At 40.0% G+C, this 22,063-nt stretch overlaps 3 protein-coding genes across 7 annotated transcripts in view; 1 reads left to right on the forward strand and 2 right to left on the reverse strand.

Moving 5' to 3' along the window:
- Nucleotides 1-447, reverse strand: part of LOC307038888 (voltage-dependent L-type calcium channel subunit alpha-1D-like) — a 51,136-nt gene extending 50,689 nt beyond the window's left edge. Inside the window, 1 exon segment of the mRNA XM_079680562.1 lies at nt 136-447. The gene's annotated coding sequence lies outside the window, so the exon portion shown is untranslated.
- Nucleotides 448-8,445: 7,998 nt separating this feature from the next.
- LOC307039152 (transketolase-like) lies at nt 8,446-19,419 on the forward strand. 2 transcript variants are annotated; one of them, XM_079680980.1, is made up of 15 exons: nt 8,446-8,461; nt 10,731-10,982; nt 12,236-12,353; nt 12,460-12,573; nt 12,665-12,762; nt 13,438-13,629; nt 14,047-14,165; nt 14,310-14,506; nt 14,614-14,778; nt 15,847-16,003; nt 16,456-16,586; nt 16,725-16,808; nt 16,917-17,010; nt 17,404-17,526; nt 18,305-19,419. In XM_079680980.1, the coding sequence occupies exons 2-15, from the start codon at nt 10,876-10,878 to the stop codon at nt 18,490-18,492; spliced, it is 1,887 nt and encodes a 628-aa protein (XP_079537106.1). In that variant the 5' UTR covers nt 8,446-8,461; nt 10,731-10,875; the 3' UTR covers nt 18,493-19,419. The 2 variants fall into 2 exon arrangements, with proteins under 2 accessions (XP_079537106.1, XP_079537105.1); XM_079680979.1 differs by lacking the exon at nt 8,446-8,461 and having other exon boundaries at nt 10,656-10,982.
- A 2-nt stretch (nt 19,420-19,421) lies between these two features.
- LOC307039153 (uncharacterized protein) lies at nt 19,422-21,977 on the reverse strand. 4 transcript variants are annotated; one of them, XM_079680983.1, is made up of 9 exons: nt 21,840-21,977; nt 21,145-21,167; nt 20,892-20,920; nt 20,725-20,796; nt 20,551-20,619; nt 20,354-20,404; nt 20,088-20,150; nt 19,929-20,004; nt 19,422-19,795 (listed from the first exon to the last, which is right to left on the reverse strand). In XM_079680983.1, coding segments are annotated over exons 2-9 (390 nt in total). In that variant the 5' UTR covers nt 21,147-21,167; nt 21,840-21,977; the 3' UTR covers nt 19,422-19,767. The 4 variants fall into 4 exon arrangements, with proteins under 4 accessions (XP_079537109.1, XP_079537108.1, XP_079537110.1 ...); XM_079680982.1 differs by having other exon boundaries at nt 21,734-21,874; XM_079680984.1 differs by having other exon boundaries at nt 19,422-19,791; nt 21,145-21,284; nt 21,734-21,874.
- Between the last annotated feature and the right edge of the window lie 86 nt (nt 21,978-22,063).

Below are 22,063 nucleotides of genomic sequence, written 5' to 3' on the forward strand. Positions count from 1 at the left end.
GAGAAAAGTGGCCATTTAATTATAACGGTTGTCCTCTGACAATAAAGGCTATCATCATTGCCTGCATGCAGGAAAACGCAGCTATGCTAAGAGGCTAACTTCAGTCAGTGGAGCAGAAACCGCACCGTGCTGTACCTTTTATCCGAAGACTTTATGACTCAGGTCCTCTCCGCTCGTTAACACGGGTCCAGGGCGAGAAACGCAGGTTCGGTCTCAAACAGCGGGGTAAAATTCATCAGCTCCGGTAGCAGGAGGGACACATACAGCCTGTGCATTAATTAAGCTCTTCCATGGTGATCGTGGAGAGCTGGAGACAGGAGAGTGCGCACCAGACAACAGAGCATCCTCGTCCGCTGCCTGCTTACCGTCACGGCGCCAGTCAACAGTGAAAGAAGCAGAGCTCTCCTCCTCACATCCGGAGTTGCTGCTGTGGCATGTCCGCAATGTTACCTCCTCACCGATAAAAAGGTGACCCACTTAAAACAGGGTGTCACATGCCGCATGCGTTAATCACGTGAAGGTCACTAAGGCAACAGAATAGACTCAAATCAGTGAGCCTGGTTATTTGTTCATTTTGTAAGTGATCTGACACTAAAAAGGCTTAGTAAATGATCTTACTTTCTAAAAGGGTTTACAGGTTGAACCTAATGGTTAAACAAAAAGACTACTTAATTAATGCTTTATTGTTACGTTTTAACCTATAGTCTATTGTTTTAACCCATTACCAAGAACAGCTTTTGTGTTGCCAACATATGAACATCCCTTACATCACATTAACTGACAACTTATCAATACAACAATGATTATAAAGCCAAGTGATTTATTTACCATAACACAACTTAAGTAACACTTGGGAGACCCTTAAGTTGGCATTCATTCCTATGATTAGCGAGGGTAATTTATTAGAATGTAGCCCACTACCAAATAAAGACAGGATAACATCCAGCAGGACAATAACTCCTCCCCAAATGTCAAGACCAATTTTGTTTTGTTTTGCCACTCAACTATAAACCATAGGACTAAGACAGAAAACAGTATCTCTTATTACGTTTGTATTGTTTTGTCAATACATAATTGCCATTATATAAGTGAAAACTGACACTATTTCCTGCTCAAAATATTATTAAAGTAACTTGTTTTTTAAAATAAATGATACAAAATGATCAAAAGGACATGGAATCATTATAAATTAAATTATAAATAATGAGCAATAATAATGTATAATTTCCAATCTTCAGTGATCTGGGTTCTGTAAATGCAAAAGGCCTATCAGTCAACACTAAGGCAAGTTTGACAATGCACTGAATTGCAGGATTGGGAGATTCTGCTGGTGAAAGGATTCTCAGCTTTCCCCCACTACAGCAGGCTTTCTATTGATCATCAGCAAGCAGTTGGTCAGCAGTTTCTTTTCCCTAATGTTTTTTATGTCTATCTTGTTTAAGTCAGTGAAAATGTCTCATTTACCCTGACATGTTGCCCTCCATCAAACTGTTCCATTTGCAATGGAACTACATTTCCCATTTGCCTCCTGTGCATGTGATGAGAAAGTAAGTCACACCACCCTCCTTTTCTAATGGTAAGACACACTAGAGCAGCTCATTGTGAGCAAGCACATTCTGGAGTGCTTCAGATGTACAAAAACATGCCTTCCCCCATAAACGTATCATTAATTTAGGTATGTCCAGCGTGAAACCATTTCACATCCAGAAATAATACATTTGGTTTTACATCAGCCTTTACTCTGGGGTCAAATAGAATGCCTCCCATCACGCACTACACAAATAAACCATTGTAACTGTCTTTACTGGTAAATAATTGTAACTATGTAAGTGTAAGTTAAAGTATACTCATTCTAAACTTGTCATTCATTTTGAATGGTGTTAGTTTTGATGTAATCTTTCAATCCAATGGTTAACATTGTTGTTAAATTAGAAAAAAGCTGATTGTAGGTTAAGACAGTCTTGATAAATGCAACTGCACCGCAAGGTACTTGTACATCTGTCATGCATGAACACACTAGTCCCACCCTTATAAAAAACAAATGACCAAATGATAGCTTTGACCTACAGAAGACCCTTAAAAACTCTTCAGTTGGTTTTTACTTTCAAGGACTAATTACATTGGTCAAGCGACACGAGTAAAAGCAGCACTTAGAAACACCAACCGTTAGGCCACTGACTTTTGTTATAGAGTATTTCAATGAATGGTTTCACCCAGAAGTATTTCCTTTCTCAAAAGTAATGCTTTCATTAATATTCAAACCATAGAACATCATAAAAACAGAACCTGGTCATAAAATAGCCATTTTCAATAAATATTAGTGACCACAGATCATTACTGCTGAGCTATTACTGCAGTGTGGTAAAGATCCTACCTGCCAGAGTAGAACAACTGAGCCTCGTCTTCACCTACATGTCCCAGCTGACACCAGACAGCAGAAAACCGTCCTGTTCTCGGGCGGGCTGGTCAGTGAGTGAGCGGCAGCAGTGTTTGGTGAGAGGAGGCAGGGACGAGGCTCCCCATATCAACTTACCTGTCTGCCCAGGATAATGGTTTCTTCTAGAATCGCCTTCAATTATTCACCTATGGACGAGGGGTGTGTGTTGGTAATTGTGTAGCTGCTGCTGCATGTTGTTGTTTCAGTAGGCCGACAACTGTGAACTCATTTTTTGTACACTTTGTTAATGAGAGGCAATTCTCTATCCAAACTAAAATCTGAGTTTTAACAACATCTTCATTTAAAAGACAATGTATTCATATAATATTAATATATTAAGATTATTTTGTATTTAAAGGTCCCATGTCATGGCCATTTCTACTGATCATAATTCCATTGTTGAGGTCTACTAGAATAGATTTACATTGTTCAATGTTCCAAACTCACATTGGTTTTTCATATAGCATCTCTGTATAGTATGTGTATTCACTCTCTGTCCTAAACGGCTTGTTGGAGCTCCTGCCCCCCCCTCCTTGTGAGCCCAGTGTGCTCTGATTGGTCAGCTCGCCCACTCTGTTCTGATGAGTCCACCACTGTTACAGCGGAACATCAGTGATTATGTGTTACAATGGCGTTAGCAACCAGAAAATGACACCATTAATGACAAACAGATGAGAATGCTGCGTGGGGTCTGGGTGCCGTGTTGGCGGGACGTTGCGCGGCCCGCTGCTGTGAGGAGCGGACAGTGTGAGCTGGATTACTGGTGTCGTTTCCTGGTTGCTGCGTGGGGTCTGTGAGACAGCGAGACATCACGAAACTCAGCCTGAGCACCATGGACGCGGGAAGGGGGGGTGCTGAGGGGGCTGCAGCACCCCCATCTGTGAGGCTCTACGAGCTACATAATACAGAAGGGGAGAGGTAATAACCGGAAAAGCATGACATGGGACCTTTAATACAAAATAAAATGGAGCTTCTAAGACAGATATGGTTCCCTCATTTTATCTTTGGTGATGAAGCAATAGTTTGAGAATTGGGAAATACACAAAAATAAGATCAATAAATATAATAATAAATCAATACAACTCCCATTTCTGTATAGTAATGTGAAGTTTGAGCGAGAAGGCATCCAGCTCAGTATTAGCACTGAAACAGGGAGAAACATAGCCCGGATATGCATCTCTAAAGATCACTAAATATGACAGTGCAGGGGGTCACTGTGTTCCTTAAGAATCATTTTTGGAATAATATGACACAATTATAAAGTACACAACTTGCTGCTTTAACATGTTGGTATGTCTAAAGATGAAACAAACAAAAATGTGTATAAGGTAATTATTATTGACCTATTGAGGCACTGGTAGGTTTTGTTTGGTTTCCCCCTGCCTTTAGTCTTTATGTTAGGCTAAGCAAAATAACTGTTTCCTCTATAGCTTTACAAAGCTTCTCATAACTCCTGACAAGAAAGCAAATAAGCACATTCAAAATGTCCAACTATTCAATGGATTATAATCTGTAGCCTTTCTATTAGTTTACCACGTTTGAAACACAGTATCAAAATGATATGCCCTAATTTTAATTAATTAATTTGAACGTATCACTTCTGTTTCACTCCTTTTTTTCCATCTGCTTTTTTCTCCTGTTGTTCTTGACCTGGTTGTGTCTGTACTGTTGATTTCACTACGAAGCTGGCCATACTGCAGGGAGGATGGTGGAAATAACAGTTAATGTTTCCGTATCCATTCACCTGGAACAGCCGATGTGCAGGTAGCTGTGTGTGTTTATAGTTTTTGTGACATTGTGTTTAAACTCTGCATCTCTCTTCAAACACACACAACCCTAGTGTGTACTTCCAAGGTGGATGGCGCAATGCAGTTTGTTTTCAGGGAAAATGGAGAAAAAACACAGAGGGTGCAGTGGCCCCCAGGGACCACGGTTGTCATTTGGCTCTGAAGAGCAGTCTGCACCCACTCTGATTTGATCTGCTTCTCTACTCTCTGTGGCACCAAAACATTTGACTGAACCTGAGAAATGTAACAACTGTATTTCTCAAGATAAAAAGGACATTATAATCTTAATTTCCCAATAGTACATTTTCAGTACTTTCACTTTTTGAAAGGGTCCTGATTAAGATTTCTTGTCCTCTATTCTGTGGATTCGCAAATCCGAAAAATATAAATGTGCTCAAAGCACGTCTTTGACTCTTGCTGTGTTAGAGGTACTTTGTTTGGCCATTCTCTAAAGAGATTATGATGTTTTGGGACTATAAAAAAGCACAATGTGTTTAGTTTACACACTCAAACAGCTGTTATGTTTGTAGATCTCTTTGAAAATGCACTTAGGTTTTACTATTTGCTTTATCCCCCTCTCTCTCCCTTTCATTCTCCCTCCCTCTGTTTCAGCAGCTTTTTTTAAATCAGATCTCAATAAAGCTATGAGTGTTCACTCTTAAGCTGCAAAACTGCTATTTTCTTTCCAGTGCTGTTCTCATCTAATCTCAATTCCATTCAACATTTCAGTATCATAACTTGGACTACATCTGAAATGTATTTTGTCAATCATACTGTGGTAATAAAGGTTTCTAATATTTGAAGCCTTTACTACCCTATATTAGCACGTGCAAAATGATGTTGATTTCCTTGCCTTACCATGCATATAAAACCTGTTTAGTATGGCACTGAATCAAAAGCACTGATGCAAGAATCACTGCTTCTGCATGTTTATGAGAGGGCCGTGTGTATATTTGCGTATGTGTGTGTGTGTGAGGGGAATGTGTTGGTAGAGCTGCTTGAAGGAGAGCAGTAGTGATGGAGCCTGAAAGCCCTGCAGCGCAACTGTTCTCCCAGTGCATCGTCAACTTCACTGCTGAGCCCACAACACACGCTCAGCCTTAACCCCTGCTCGCTCCACACTCTACTCTTCTCTCTGAATCTTCTTTTCTCTCTTTGTTTCTCCTCTTCCACTCTCTCTCTCACTCGCTGGGCTTATCTCAAGCTTTTCAGCTGAATCTTTATAACGTGTATCTTCAAGTAGTTGAATCCATTTGTCTTGATTTCCTCATCTATTCATCCACATTGGTACCAAGGCCATGTCTCAGCCTTTTTTTTTTAAATTCCACCCACCTATTTGGGCCTTCAACTCAATCCAGACCCTTACTTTCGGGATGATCACCCATTTCAGCTGCACACAGCTATATGACTGAATGCTCTGTTGATAATCCAATCATAAGTCCTATGCTCTTGTCTTAAGCGCTGTAAGGAGGTGGGGCCTCTGGGTGACAGACAGCTCTCAGATAGAAGGGCAAGCAGTATGTCATCATGGTGACTGCAGAGCGATTTAAGGAAATGGAGTGATAAGAGCAGAGTGGAAGAGGCTCAAGCCTGAAGGAGCGACTGGCATTAAAGCAATGTACCAAGATTCATGGATGTGAGATTCTATGCATAGTACGAGTGTGAGAATATTCAGAGTTCACTTATGTGTGTGCATGTGCACATGTCAGCATGCCTGAGTGCATGTGCACATGTGTAGGACTTTATATCAGCAGTGTGAATCTGCATCTGTGCTGCTTCTAAAATCCCATGAATCATTAAAACCCAACAATGCTGACTACATTGTTTAACCTGAGCACTGCATTGTGTTGGAAGAGCCACACACATGCTCTGTGTTATATTAAGGCATTGTTTCAAAAGTGGTTGCTTTGCTCCTCTTTTTCTGCCAGAGAGATTAAAAATAGAAACATTCATGCTCTCTGAATGTACTTTCCCTCCAGGAAGTGTGCAGTTGTGGGTGTTCGACATTGGCTGCTCACCATCACGTGGCATCTTCTTCCCAGGCTGCCATTGGCTGGCACCTGTGGGGCTCTGTGAAGAAAAGCTTTTCTGACAGGACCCAGGAGCCCAGAGGAGTTGCTGCAAACTGGGAGAAGGACAATGTTGGTGGAACCAGGGGAGCAGTGGGGGGGCTCAAGAGATGGCATCACCTCGGCTGGGAGCGTAGAGGTGCTGGGAAGTGACCTCCAAGACGCAAGCTAAGGGCAGGAATCAACAGAGATGTTGACATGGATGGTGAGATGCAGAGGATGTGAATTAGGGGCATCATCATATGAGCTCAGCTGACATTTAATTGTGTGTCATCTTATTGTATTGTTTCCTAAAACTTTACATCAATCTGGATTTGTTTCATCCTGTGGTTTAAAATACACGTGTCATTGCCATTTGACCTCACTATTGATTCTGTATAAATTAATTTCAAAATGAATTAGTTAATTCAAAAATCCTCTCTGCTGAATGAATATGTTATATTCCAATGTTTGTTTTTTTCCAGTTCAATAATAAGCTAATAAAGTGAATGGAACTATCATATTAACCACAGGCCATAGAGTTATACATTTATAGGGAGACAGGGTCCTCTGGTGTTAAATGTGAGAAATACAACAGGCCAGTATTGCAAGGGTTTTCAAAATGGAGTAATGAAATACAGTGAAATACAGTGAATGTTCATACAACACATGAAGGGTTATTTCCACCTGATCTTAACACTCTTTACCTCACATATTTTTGTGTGTCTGGGTTTTTGGTGACCTTTTATGTTAAGCAAGTAATGTATGATTTACATATGAAGAAAATGGTCAAAAATCATTGAAAAATCAAGACATTGAACACTGTATGATGTTCATTCAGATCTAATTATATTACCTACATTTCATCACTGCTCCCTAACAGGATTACTTTTCATTTTTCATAAATGTAATACCACCCCCTGTTTCCATCCATTGGAAGCTTCCAGACTGAACTACAGCAGCAGACTGAGCAACTCTAAACTGTGAGCAGTTTCATCAGATACACTTTAGCAGCAGCACATGTTCAAAATTAAAGCTGACACGTCTCTCCGCATGGCTAAACTGGTTTTTTGATATTATGCAATAACATGTTGGCCCTTTTTTCTGAATAACCCACTCATTAATAGACAGTTTGTAATCGAAAATGTATCAGATTTACCAAAAGGTCCTAGACGGTACAATGTAAGCAGTTTTGAGTCTCCTCATATCTTTATCTCCTTTGTTGACTCAGCAGGTGATCATTGAAAGAGGTCAAATGTAACATCAAAGATAATCCTCTAGGTGGCAGGCCAACTCTCTCCATAATAATAATCCCCTCATGTTCTGTGCATGTCAAGCATCTCATCTAGTTATAGAAATCTTGTGTAGTAGTAGTAGTAGTAGTACTATGGGTTTTACATGGGTTACAAAAGGACCCAGGACTCTGGCACTCTGGTTAGGTTCTGGGTTAGTTGTTTTGGTTGTTGATCCATATTTATAAATGTTTTAACATTTAACATGTTGTATTTCTAAATTGATCATGTTTGTCTACAAATCAACTTGCCAGCTAATTCTTCACAAAAAAAAATGAATGAAGTTAATTTTATGAAATGTTAAATGTTGTATACTGCATATTTTTTGCAGCATGATAACATTGTCTATTTGTCGTACTGTGTAAATAAGTCGTCTTGAATTTTAAAGCAAGGGAATTATATACGATGTTTCATTTAATGTTTATTGGAGCAATTCTTAAAAAAGTGCTCTGTACTGTTCATCGGCTGTTTTACCCTCTAGTTAGATTAGAATATGCTCTGAGCAGTGAGTTCCAGTGGCGGCGCCAGGGGGCGCACCCCCCTGTATAGCCACAGCACCCCCTAAGCACCCCCAAGAAATGAGTGTCTTCTTTTTTCTAATGTGTGAAATTCATAATTTCAAAAAGTATTGATTCGAAAATAATATGCTACAGTACAGTGCAAGTAGCCTACTTCTGGGTCTCTGCGTTTCATTCAAGCTCTGCTCAGTGTGTGGCACGAGCCATTTTGTGTGCGTGCGCGAGCGAGCTAGAGAGAGCGCACACCAGTACCGGAGATCGTTGTGGTTAACATCTGGTGCTGGCTAGCTACGCTAACGGATACAAGGAGCTTTTTCAACAACAAGGTGGAGGGAGAACTCTCTCCTGTCAGACTGAGAGGCTCAGATAGCTCAGTGAGGTAAAGGACTCTCTCAGTGTTTAGATAGTTAACTTTAGTCTAAGTTATCTCAGTGGGTTTCAAACGGTTTGGTCACGATGAATGTAAATAAGTATTTCCGAGGCACACGTTTATATGATCATTATAGGTATAAAAAAGTAAGAGCATAAATGAAAAACAGGTATGAAATACTATATGACAGCAAAACAAGAATACAGTTTAAAAGGGGAGTGATTTGTAAAATATCCATAAAGAAATAGAAAATCGGTTTACAGTTCTGTTTGGGTGTTGAGAGGTATCCATAGATCTCTTAATTTTGCTCTCAAAGTGCACCCGATTGATGCATTTAATTTCAATATTTAAAAAAACTTCCCCGGACCCCACTAGAGGATGCTAGGTATACTCCCCACTTGTACAAATAGTACTTTACCCCTGCTGACACCTATATGCCGTGAGCTGATTATCGAGCCTTCATTGTAACAGTCGCGGGTACATTGTGTCTGTATGTGCGTGTGGGGATTGTTGCAGTAGAAAGTTCCACTGTAGCGACCGGTACATTAATGGGAAACCCTAAATGTTTGAGCACCCTCTATGAAACGTCAAGCTACCCCACAGCACGCCCAAAAGAAAATATCTGGCGCCGCCACTGATTCCAGGTAGGTATTCGAAGAGTTTCATGTGAAAAGAACATAGTGTCCTCAGTGAGTCTAATACAACTCATACCGTGACAGAAGTGAAGTGAAGAGGAGATCAAACTGAGGAGATCCTTTGTTCTCTCTAAAAAAAATTGTCTCCTTCTTTGTCTCAGAAAATAGAGAGACAAAAAACATGTGTTGGCCACAAAGCCTATTTTCTACAACATACCGAAATCCAATGGAGAAATTCTGCTTCTTTTTGTCAATGAAACCTTGCAATGCTACTTCCGGTTAAGTTATGCTCCATTTCTTAAATAAGAAACTGCTCTAATGGCATGACAATAATCAAGTACATTATTGCCAAAGCAACTTGCATAAGGTTAACAATAAATCATATTGCTTGCACATTACTACACAATGTTAGAAACTATATACTGTACTATACAACTACAACAGCAAAGCCACTATAGTGTACCATGATGCCATAGAAACAAACCATCAACAAAAGTAAAGAATAATAGAAAATAAGTATAAAGAATGTCTTTCTCTATTATTACAATTATTGTATTGTAATGCTCGAACAAGTATAGTCAGCATGCTGATTAGATTTAAATTATTACAGTATGATAAAGGATGTGGAGTCTGTCTATTGGTTACTGCACATTTAGAATTTGTGTTTTATTTGTGGATTTGTCATAACTTAATATATAGCTTGAACATGCCCAAATCGTATGCTCTCTATCTCTCCCACATTCTCTCTTTTGTTCTGTCTGTCCCTACTTTTCAGTTTCTTGTTTATTCTTCATTCCTCACCTGCATCCATCAACTTTATTTTGTGTTATATTTAGAAGAAAAGCCCGCTTAGGCGTCACCAAACATGGGCTTTAGCAGTAAGAATGTACTGTTTGGAGTGAGTAAATAACAAAGAACCATCAACACTACAATCATTAGCTTAACCCCCTTATACCCTCAGGGCTGGAACCAATGCTAACCTTGGGCGAGAGGCGGGGCACACCCTGGATCAGTCGCCAGCCAATCTCAGGGCTGACACACACACAGACAGACAACCATTCACGCTCACATTCACATCTACCATCGAGAACTGAATTATTAGTTTAGACAGTAAAGCCAAAGGGAATCAGGGTGAGATGCTTCAAATGCCTGACCCCCCTCCTCTTCCCAATTATTCAGCCCCTCTAGACACGCACACACTAATGAACATCTAGCTGTGACACACCTCCAGCATCCCAGTCTCACAGTAGCCAATGAAATGACCCGCTCGATTTTAGCAGAAACACCCAGCCCACGTCACTGGATTCCCCCTCCTCTCCTCCTCTCTCCTTCTGTGTGTGTGTGTGTGTGTGTGTGTGTGTGTGTGTGTGTGTGTGTGTGTGTGTGTGTGTGTGTGTGTGTGTGTGTGTGTGTGTTTGTGTCTGTGTGTGTGTGTGTGTGTGTGTGTGTGTGTGTGTGTGTGTGTGTGTGCGTGCGTGCGTGCGTGCGTGCGTGCGTGTGTGCGTGTGTGTGTGTGTGTGTGTGTGTGTGTGTGTGTGTGTGTGTGTGTGTGTGTATCCTAGTGCATCTAATGTAATCCTGTGTCTGCACGCCTGACAGGATATATCCAGCCTCTCCTCCATTCTATCTCTCTTTCTCTCCAGCTCCCGCTTTATCACACACATACACAGGTGCTGCTCTTTGCCAACTCTTACTCTTTCACACACACACATTTACAACTCACAAACTTAAAATAGGATCATAGCTGGTCCACTTTTCTGGTGCTGAGGAACTTGACATTTTGCCTTCATGGAGGATTACCACAAACCAGACCAGCAGATGGTGCAGGCGCTGAGGAACATCGCCAACCGCCTCCGGATCAACTCCATCAAGGCAACGACTGCAGCAGGCAGCGGGTGAGTCGTCTGCACTGGCTCTCAGACATCAGATTGAACACTGTGACGCAGACATGCACAATGAATGAAACACCTAATGCCAACTTAATATTTCTTTGCAGTATGGATTCTAGACTCTATCTACTGACCTACTCACATGTATGTGCAGATGCACACATAGTGAAGTGCTGAAAGAACAGCATGTACTGCCTTTGTTCTCCTCCTGTGATATACTGGTCATATCATTTGAACATCCATAAATGCTATAATTAGTTTTGCTCTCAAAATGGAAATACCAATTTCTATATTATTCTGCTTTATAGAACATTTATGGACCATTTTAAGAAATGAAAGGACTCAAAATGCATGTGGTTTTCATTCAAAATATTTGCGAACAGATCAATATTATATTTTTCTATCTTTGGAGAGCTAATATGCAGTACAGCACTATAGACTACCATGTGAAAAGCGAAATCAATTGTATGTTGCAGATAGACATACATATTGCGGTGTTGCTACAAGAACATTTTTATTTTGTGATACTGGTATCACAAAATAAAAATGTCAAAATACATGTTTTTTATGTATCACTATAAATCAGTGTTATGACTGTTCAAACAATTATGTGAAGCCAAACATATTCTCTATATTTAAAGAATCAAGAGGGTTATCATGATGGAGAATTCCTCCCCACGCCACAGTGCATGCAGTGTAACCGACACTCATAGAACAAAGGGAAGCACTGAATTATGTTTTACAAAATGTTGCTTAAAGTAACATAAGTCTTATTACTAATAATGACTAATGGCTGTGTTAGAATGTTGCATGTGTCATATTCATGCTGTTTTAATTGAAATACTTTTATTGATTTATACCTTTCGTTGTGGAAAAGACCAAAAGCAAGTCTAGGGCCTTTGAAGGAAGTATACAGCATGTTGTCCATAGGGCTCAGCTCTAAAACCACCACTTTATGACTTTATTAAGAGTATTCCAATTAATTAAGAAATTAAAGTTCCTGCTCTTATGTTGAGCTATTTGGGATTTTACAAGACTCTGTGACATTTAACAAAACATCTCCAATCATTATTTGTCTTAGCTTTTTCTTAGGAAATGCATAGTAGTCATTTTAACATCCCATATACCTGCATACTCTTAATAATAACTGTATTCAACTAGTGTGTGCATGTCTTTGTGGTTACGGTACATTCATGCGTGTGTTTGTACTCATGCCTGCAAGATGTGTAACAGCACGCACGGTCTTCTCTGTTTCACAGACACCCCACATCATGCTGCAGCGTGGCAGAGATCCTGTCTGTGCTTTACTTCCACACCATGAAGTACCGCCCTGAAGACCCGAGGAACTCTAACAGTGACCGCTTCATCATGTCCAAGGTGAGAGTCAGGTTTTTAATGTCGTACAGAATTTGACCTTTTTCTTTAAACCACTTCAGTGTAGAATGCTAAGAAAATGTTGATTTATGCATTTCTTTTCCCTCAGGGTCACGCTGCTCCGGCCCTGTACTCCATGTGGGTTGAAACAGGTTTCCTCAAGGAGAGCGAGCTGCTCAGTTTGTGCCAGGTTGACTCTTCCCTGGAGGGCCACCCAAACCCTGTAAGCTGTCAAATAAGGTGTCATCCTATAGAGCAAAAAACAGTCTAGCAAATGTTTTAAATAACACAGTGTATGTTTTTGTGCATTTCAGAAGCAGCAAATTGTGGATGTAGCCACTGGCTCTCTGGGACAGGGTCTTGGTGTGGCTTGTGGAATGGCTTACACTGGGAAATACTTTGACAAATCTAGGTGATTCTTCATACATGTGGATAAATGACTGAAAAAAATCACATTTTAGTTTTACAATTTTAGTTTCCTTAAATGCATTTTTTTTTTCTTTTGCAATCTAGATTTTCTTGCATGTGTTTAAAAACCCATGCCTTGTTTAAATCCACAAATTAAAATGTGTAGGCCTGCAGAATGCATTCAAGTGTTCAGTGATTGGGATTTTCCAGATTCTGTGGGTGTGTGCTCCGGCTACATGCTCTGCTCTCACAATTATTCTGCTCTAATAATCACAGGCTCAGCAGTCAAATCTCACTTATGTATACTATGTACCATCAAAGCTGATTTAATATCTGATTCAAATTCAAGCATCGTGGATTCTCCCATTAATGTTTTTTAGATATGTCAAAACTGATTCAATGTTCTTTTTGCCTTTTTAAAAAAAAAAAAGATATTTTACCCATATGGCGCTGTAGGTTCTTCAGGGAGACATGTTTTAGAGGCAGGTGTGAAACTCAGCAGCCACACCTTAAGGGGCCTGAAGCTGCTACCGTGTCACAGCTGGTTATCAACCTCACTGTCAGCTAAAGGAAAGAGAATCAATCAGACTGGAAAAGTGTCTGAGAACATTTTCCATTTTTGTAAGATTTGCACCCCACCCACACACACACTAATTGTATTATCTCACCCTGTTCCCAGCTATCGTGTGTTCTGCCTTCTGGGGGATGGCGAGATGTCGGAGGGTGCTGTGTGGGAGGCCATGTCGTTCGCCTCCCACTACCAGCTTGACAACCTGGTGGCTATCATGGACATCAACCGTCTGGGCCAATGTGACGCTGCACCCCTGCAGCACCACGTAGAGAAATACCAGAAGCGCTGTGAAGCTTTCGGGTAACCTAAAGGTCAAACTGTATATTGCAGTACAGGCTGATATAGTCTCAATGTAGCCTACTGTATGCTGTGATGGATTGTTATGTAGAAACTGGTGGTAATAAAAGGAGCATTATCATATGTCTATCCATACCTATTACATGTATTACACTGCCATGGCATGCATTTTGCTTTCCATCTATATCAAGCATACTGTACCAAGCATACCAGATGTAAGGCTTTGATATGTGTGTGTGTGTGTGTGTGTGTGTGTGTGTGTGTGTGTGTGTGTGTGTGTGTGTGTGTGTGTGTGTGTGTGTGTGTGTGTGTGTGTGTGTGTGTGTGTGTGTGTGTGTGTGTGTGTGTGTGTGTGTGTGTGTGTGTGTGTGTGTGTGTGTGTGTGTGTGTGTGTGTGTGTGTGTGTGTGTGTATGTATAGCTGGAATGCCATTGTTGTGGATGGACACAGTGTGGAGGAGCTTTGCAAGGCTCTTAGCCAACCACGTCATCAGCCAACTGCCATCATTGCTAAAACCATCAAGGGCAAAGGCATTCCAGGTAACTATCCGTCACTCTCTGCTCCCCATCTGCAAATGCATTGCTCTCACCCTTGTGCATATTACATAAAGGTCTTAGCGTGTGACCCATTAATCAAACACTGTTTAAATATAGCAGTGTGATGGTCTGTTCATGTTGTTACAGCTGCGGAGGATAAGCTGGGATGGCATGCAAAAACTCTGCCCAAAGACATGGCCGAGATGGTTACGAAGGATCTGCAGAGTCGCATCATAAACAGCAGCAAGCACCTGTACCCTCCTTCCCCCGTAGAGGACTCCCCCCCCGTCAGCCTGAGGAACATCAGGATGCCGAGCGCACCCAGCTACAAGACTGGCGAAAAGGTTTTCCACCCGCACACTAAAAAGTGTACAGAAACCACAGAGGTGCATTATATATGAATAATGTTTAAAGATTAAGCTTTGTTAATGATTATTTTATATTTTTACAGATAGCCACACGCAAGGCATATGGGATGGCTTTGGCAAAGATAGGCCGCTACAATGAACGTGTTGTGGTCCTTGATGGAGACACCAACAACCTCACCTGCTCAGACATCTTTAAGAATGAGCACCCTAACCGCTTTGTGGAGTGCTACATTGCTCAGCAGAACATGGTACGTTCCCCCATCAACCAACATTTTATTTCTTTATTCATATATTTATGGAAAAAAATCATAGTTCTTTGTATGGTATTTTTTGTCTATTCCCTCTCTTATTTGGAAAGCATAAAACCTCTTTTTAATATTGTAATTTTGCTGATGAAATGCTCTTTCTCAGTTCTGATTGGATAGGAAACAACCCTACATCTCACAGCTGTGAGTCGGAGCTTGTGGTATTTAATTAAACATGACTTGTCTATTCATAATCAATAATGAACAAAGCAACCCACTTGCCTTCTTATGGCCAATGTGGCTGCTGCTGACAGCCTCCCCACATGGACCGTTGTCATTGTCTATCTGAGCTTAGATTAATAATTTGGAGAGAGGCCTTCAATCATAAATTACTTGTGCTCTTATTGCTGGCTCAAGCAGCAGCAAACTCAAATGTAGGTCATGTGAATGACGATAAGCAGTCATGACAAGTGTAGTCAGAAGTAAAATATTAATCAGCGCAGAGCCGGGCACCATCTGGCTGAATGTAAGAGAAAGTCAAACGCTGAATGGCAAAATGTCTGTGGATCGATTTAAATTAAGCAGAATCAAAGAAGATAATCAAAAGCTTTAAATGTTGTAAATAGAGAAGAATTTACTTTTATGGTACACGTTTTATTATTAAACACATTCTATATTAGTCCAGTTTAAATGTATCCTTTATGGTAATTTTCTTTGGTTGTCTCTAGAGAGTTCTATCTAACATTACGTTTTCATGGTTGGTTTTGTGGTGCTTTCGAAAAAGCAAGGAAATAACCTGTGGTATTTGGGAGAGTTTTGAAGTCAGGATAAAGGATATTAAGAGGCATGCCACTGAATCCACGCATATGGGAAAATAAGCTCCGGAGCTTTGGAAAAAACTCTTCTCATCCCTCTGGACTTAACATGGTCTGTGGTTCAAAGACGCTTTAAAATATGGTGTTTGATAGTTCTCCCTCTGGGTGATCTCTAGAAGCACAAGTGACCTGTGGAAGGTTATATCTCTTTGCTTTAGGGTCAGTGCTAATAAAAACTTGAAATTCCTTTTACCAGGTGAGTGTTGCCATGGGATGTGCTGCCCGTGAGAGGAACGTGGTGTTTGCTAGCACTCTTGCTGCCTTTTTCACCCGGGCCTATGACCAGCTCCGGATGGCAGCCATCTCTGAATGCGACATCAACCTGTGTGGCTCCCACTGCGGCCTGTCCACTGGTGAGCCAGGACAATCCCTCTCACACACCTTACCCTACCAAACCTTCACAAAAATGCACCTTTTATTCCCCTCCCACTGAAGCCAGGCATTTTCACAGACCATTTCAGAGTCACTAATGATTACAATGTTTTAAAGAAGGATCTGTGTGTGTTTGTGAGTGTGCCTTTGTATCAATCCTCACTTTCCCTCTAACTCTGTGTTTTCCTTGCTGTATTTCCCCCCTTTGACCTCACAGCTAATACTCAATCCTCCCATTTTCTCCCTTCCTCACTGCCCTGGAAGCTGTCAACAGGGAACCAGGTGTCCCTCTGTTAGTGCAGGTATACTGCATGCACAGTCTGGCTTTATGTCTGTGTATCTGCATGCATCCAATAACCTGACCTGTCAAAAACCTTTGAGGACTTTCTGAATGTTGAGAGTATACAATCAAACACAAATGTACATATTACAGGAGAGGAAGGCCCCGCTCTGATGGCTCTTGAGGATGTGGCTATGTTCAGGGCTCTTCCCACAGCCACCATATTCTATCCCTGTGACGGTGTGTCTACAGAGAAGGCTGTGGAACTGGCTGCAATGACAAAGGTACATAAAACCTAAAAGCAGTGTTCTTGCTTCCCTTCTGTCGTATCTCTAGAACATGTTTTTATTGGCAAAGCAAATGTAGCCTATTTTGTGTCAAAATGTTTCAGTGATCAAATGTCAATGTTTCTCTTTGTAAAGGGTATTTGCTACATCCGAACCAGCCGCCAAGACAGCACCATCATCTATAACAGCAATGAGGACTTCCATGTTGGAGAGGCTAAGGTGAGTGAGAGGATAATAAGAAAACAGAGAGACTTCAGTGCAAAATGAACATTCACTGTCAAAACTCTAACCTAAAAGATAATATAATACTTTTCTCTTTGTTTCCAGGTGGTGTACCAGGGCAAAGATGACCAGGTGACCGTGGTTGCAGCTGGAGTGACTTTGCATGAGGCCCTGGCTGCAGCTGAACACTTAAAGAAAGGTACAGTACATGCAATACTGTTTTTGGTCATAAGAAGATAAGGAATATACCAAATTACGCCTGACACATCAATTCAATCTAAAGTATGCTATGATAAAACCTATTGTAAATGCCAAATTATGTAATGTTATCTATAATTACTGTGCAGAAAATAAACAACATCTAATTTTAGATTTTGTTTTTTAAATGTGTCATGATTTTGCACTCATAGTTAAGGTTTGCTTGCAAATACCATATCATATTTCATAAATGCATTATAGTGATCTTAATGACTAGCTTCTTATTAAAAGCAGGATTCTTGTTACAAGAACCACTTCATGAATTACATGTCTTAGTCATTAACAGTATCACGTTACATGTTGTTTTCATTAACTGAATAAACTGAATTTCCAGAGAGGATCTCCGTCAGGGTAATTGACCCCTTCACAATCAAACCACTGGATGTCAAAACCATAATCGATAATACACGTGCCACCAAGGGACGAATCCTCACCGTGGAAGACCATTACTATGAAGGTAGGCTTGCATAAAGGTTGCTGATGCTGTTCAGCTTCTGCATAATATATGACCACCACCAACCTAACAGCAAAAAGCATCTCAGCGTAATGCAGCCTTGGTCATTGGTCCGAACCCTTGGCTGTGTTGCGCTGGCATGTTTTTATTGGCTCAGAGACAGAGACGCAATCTGGTGGCAGATTTCTTTAACTGAGCATGTGCCCATGGGGCTCTGTGTGACCTATATAACACAGACAGACATGCCCTGTGCCTGGTAAGGGGGAGGGGGATGGCATGGAATTGACTAGACAGAGCCTTTATGGCATCCGTGTGATGTTAGGTATCTTATTCACTTTACATCTGGGCTAGAAAGTAGTATAATATGTTTGTATGTATATATGTCCATTCAAATGATCAACATTTTACCGTGATATCTTGTTTCAACAGTTACAATATCACTTTATCACTTTTTTTTTAAATTGTAGTATTATTATTTTTATTCTATTTTATCTTAATCTTTTAGTTTGTGTGAATCCTGTTTTTCACTCTGACCCTCTTGTTGCCATAAACGCCTGAATTTCCCCACGGGGATAAATAAAGTTCCATCTTAATCTTATAATGGTCAAGAGGCCATGTTTAGATTAAATGTATTTGTAATGTTTTCATGCCATCTCTTGTCAGTATTATTCAATATCTTAATTTTGATTGTCAATCAACGCTTTTTAATTCGATGCCTCAAGGATGTGGATCTGCCTTCTCTCTCTACACCCCTCTCATGTGATGACTTGTTGTTCCTCAGGTGGCCTCGGGGAGGCAGTGTCCTCAGCATTGGTCAATGAGCCTGGCCTTAATCAGGTCCGCCTGGCAGTGTCCCATGTCCCCCGCAGCGGCAAACCACATGAGCTGCTCAAGATCTACGGCATCGACCGGGACTCCATCGCCCTGTCCATCCGCAAGATGCTCAGCAGCTCCAGCAACGCCAAGTAAATGTCTCCCTGCCCCACCCACCTACCTGATCACACCCCTGCAGATGAAGATAAACAGTCAAATATGTTTTATTCACATGACACCCAGCTCTTCACTGTGAATCCCCCTAAGTAAGTAATGTGATTTTGTGCCGTACACTTTAGAGTTCCACTTTTGCCTTTCTCTCTTTCAAGTATCCATTACATCACATAAAAGAACAGAAATTCACAAAATCAAAAAGACACCCTCACTCCTAAACTCAGCGTTATCATGAATCCCGTTCATTTAGCAAAATGTGTCCATAACTGACTGTGATGCTCACCATACAAAACAATTCATTATTACATGTTAAATATGAAATGCTCCGATGTGTTTGTTTTTTTATTGCTCTTTGATTAACTTCAACTGGAAATGTTTTATATTGTTCTGATGTAGCTCTAGGGTGGGGCATTGTAGTTAATCCTGGCAGTAGTTTCAGAAAGAAGCCAACTGAGTTGTTGTTTGTAGAAAGTAGTTGGAAAATCAAACAAATGTAGTTAGGTCATAAAGCGCAGACAATCAAAACCATAAGTCACATGTTCAGTTCATTTAAAGTGTTTTGGTTTCATAAGTTGTTCCCTTCCTCTTTAGCACTGTATTTCTTAAAACCGATTTCAAAGTTACTATCAACATACACACCTCAGTGTTCATTTGTGTTAGCTGTACAACTGGACCATACCAGCAGTGTGACGATAATAACTATGTGCTCAGTGACATCGTCTTTTTTTTTACAAAAGGTAGAGAGCTATTGGCCCTTTACATGCTGATGAAGAATGTGACTAGCTGCAACTATGAAATTAGAGTTACATATGTCTTGTTAACCCAAGAAAAAACACTTTCTTTGTAACTTGATATTTTGTATGTACCTTATACTTTCATGTAATAAAACCCTCTGCATTTGAATTTGAATTTTTACTCAGTGTTTTTATTTGTTTTGAGTTTTTTGTTAAAGTGCTGGTGCAAGCAGTATACATACACATATGTACATTCGTCTTTTACTTTAAACAGTGCACAAAATCATGAATACAATGTCATTGGTCACATATGTACACAGCACTGTGAAATGTAGCCTACTGCATTTATCCCATCCCAGGTTTAAGAGCAATTTTGAATAAAAATCTGATCATTACATTTTTTGACAGAGAATGATATGTGCCGGTTTCTGTAGACACTGTACATGCCTGGCTTCCTAAAATTCTGCATCTGTGGCTCATGAGATGATTCCATCAAACACAACTCTGTGGTTGCAAACGTCTTCTACCACCTCCGTCTCTTCGTCAGCTGCCTGTCCAAAAGATTAAAACAAATACCATCCCTTTAACTTTGAAAGAAATGTACAATACAGTATTGAAGCTAAGATGAAGCTACAAACAATCAACAGTGTAAAGAATAAAATCAGCATTTGCAAGCCCACTTACCTCAGAGAGCTGTATTTCCGTTTTGCTCCTCTAAGAGCAAACACAATAATTCCAGATCCATATGACAGTGTATAGACTGGAGACAAAGCATTACACGTTACCACAGCATTTGACCAAGACGCCTGCATTTATTACATGCTATGAAATCATGTGGTTTACCGTGATAAAAGTTGAGGTTTAGGATGGCCACAAAAAGTGCAAAACAAAATCCCCAGTAAACATCTAAAGAGAGAGAGAGAGAGAATTAAAAGATAATGACAGATCTGGAAACCGATCTGAATTTAGACCTTATTCATAATTATATTTATAGGTTCTTGTTTTATTATACAGTGTTTTGCAATGGCAATCAAAACCAGTAATCGTATTACTCACTCCAGTGCTGATAAAGATTATAATCAAATCATGACTGAAATCAGTGTGCGTACCTCTTCTGTCATATGGAAGCCCTTTACATCTCCCAGTATGGGGTGGAATATCTGACAGACAATATAAGAAAGAATTTACATTAGTAATAGCATTCATGTCCGAAGAAAACCTAAAGGGAATTATGGGATTGTCTAAAATGACAAATGAACATCTTCTGGTAAAGATATAACAGCAATTCAATTCAAGTTCAAATTACCTGACATTATGCCCACAATCTCGAACACTATGGTGAAAAACACAGCAAGAACTGATGGAACAATGAGTGCTGAAACACAACACAAACATTATTAAACAGAAGACATTATATCAAGTTGTAAGTTAGTTGGTGATTACGTTGCATTTAAGAATCTAAAAAATGATGTCAACTTACAACAAAAAGGCCTATACAGTGCTGTTCCACATCCCAGACCAAAGCATATTGAATAAAAATGGTAATATTTGTCTGAAATGTTGAAAAGAATAGATTAAAATTAATAAATATTGTCAAAAATAAATATAGATTACTTTTGTTTTCTTCCACCACATTAATGTACATACATTGTCCGTATAAGTCCCTTTCCATATTCCTGAGAAAGACACATTATCATGAACTTTTGGTAGAGACAGGACAATACAAATAGATTGATGGGTAAACACAGAGTAGGCTGTTGCTATAGAGACAGAAACAGATGGGGGAGACTGAAAAAAGGGAAAGAAAGCAGGAGAGAGAGATAGGGAGAGAGAAAGAGAGAGAGACCAGCATTACATAATAATATAATACAGAAAGATTATAGTGAGAGTATGAACTTACATTGCAACAGCCGGTGAAAAAGCCTGAGAGCCAGAAAAAGACAGGTAACCTCACCATTAATATTCAGATGCAGATAAATTCTCCAGGCAGGTGTTGCGACAACACCTATCAGACAAGTTTGTGAACCCTGTCAAACAACTCTGTTAAGTAATAAGCACAGACGGGAAGGGAAGTCCCAGATAGCAGGTTTTACTTTCACATTCTTTCATAGGCTAACTTTATATGTTTGATAAGTGTGAAGCTAACTGGCAATGGTTTAATCATTAAACCAGAACGTTAATATATTGGGAAAATAACCTAATCAGATCATGAGAAACACATTTTCTTTCTTTTTTAATACTCTGAGCCATGTTCATGTTCATCTCTCGGAAAATATTGTTGCACATTTCTGCACAGCCCTCCACTTAAAAATATAATATACTGAAGTTAACACATATTGTCATATATTCATTGAACTACGTTTTTTTAGAATATCTTTTTTTTACATTTATATTGGGTGTAAATACTTCAATAAAAAACTTATTTCCTAGTTTTTTTTATGTTTGCACCACCAGACACCAAAGCAAATTCCTTGTATTTGTAAACGTACCTGGCAATAAACTCGATTCTGATTCTTCTGAGGCTAATCTTACAGCCAAAGCAAAAAGTAAATATAATGCAGTGGGTCTATGACATATTAATATAGTCGTAGTTACATTATAAAGACTGTAGATGGCGGTGCTGTATCGAAATCTTCAGTAAGTTACCAGAACCAGTCCAGGCCCGCACAATGCATGCTGGTACTTGCAGTCAACAGGACAGCTGCAGAACGTAGATTTTTATATGTTGGAAAAACCTCAAAACTACATTTCCCTTCCCACTAATGGCCGATTTGAATGTCTTGAAAGGGGAGCTTTTTTTCCCAATCGATGATCTCAAC

This window comes from Notothenia rossii, assembly GCF_949606895.1.
Source record: "Notothenia rossii genome assembly, chromosome: 5".
NCBI classification, from domain to species: domain Eukaryota; kingdom Metazoa; phylum Chordata; class Actinopteri; order Perciformes; family Nototheniidae; genus Notothenia; species Notothenia rossii.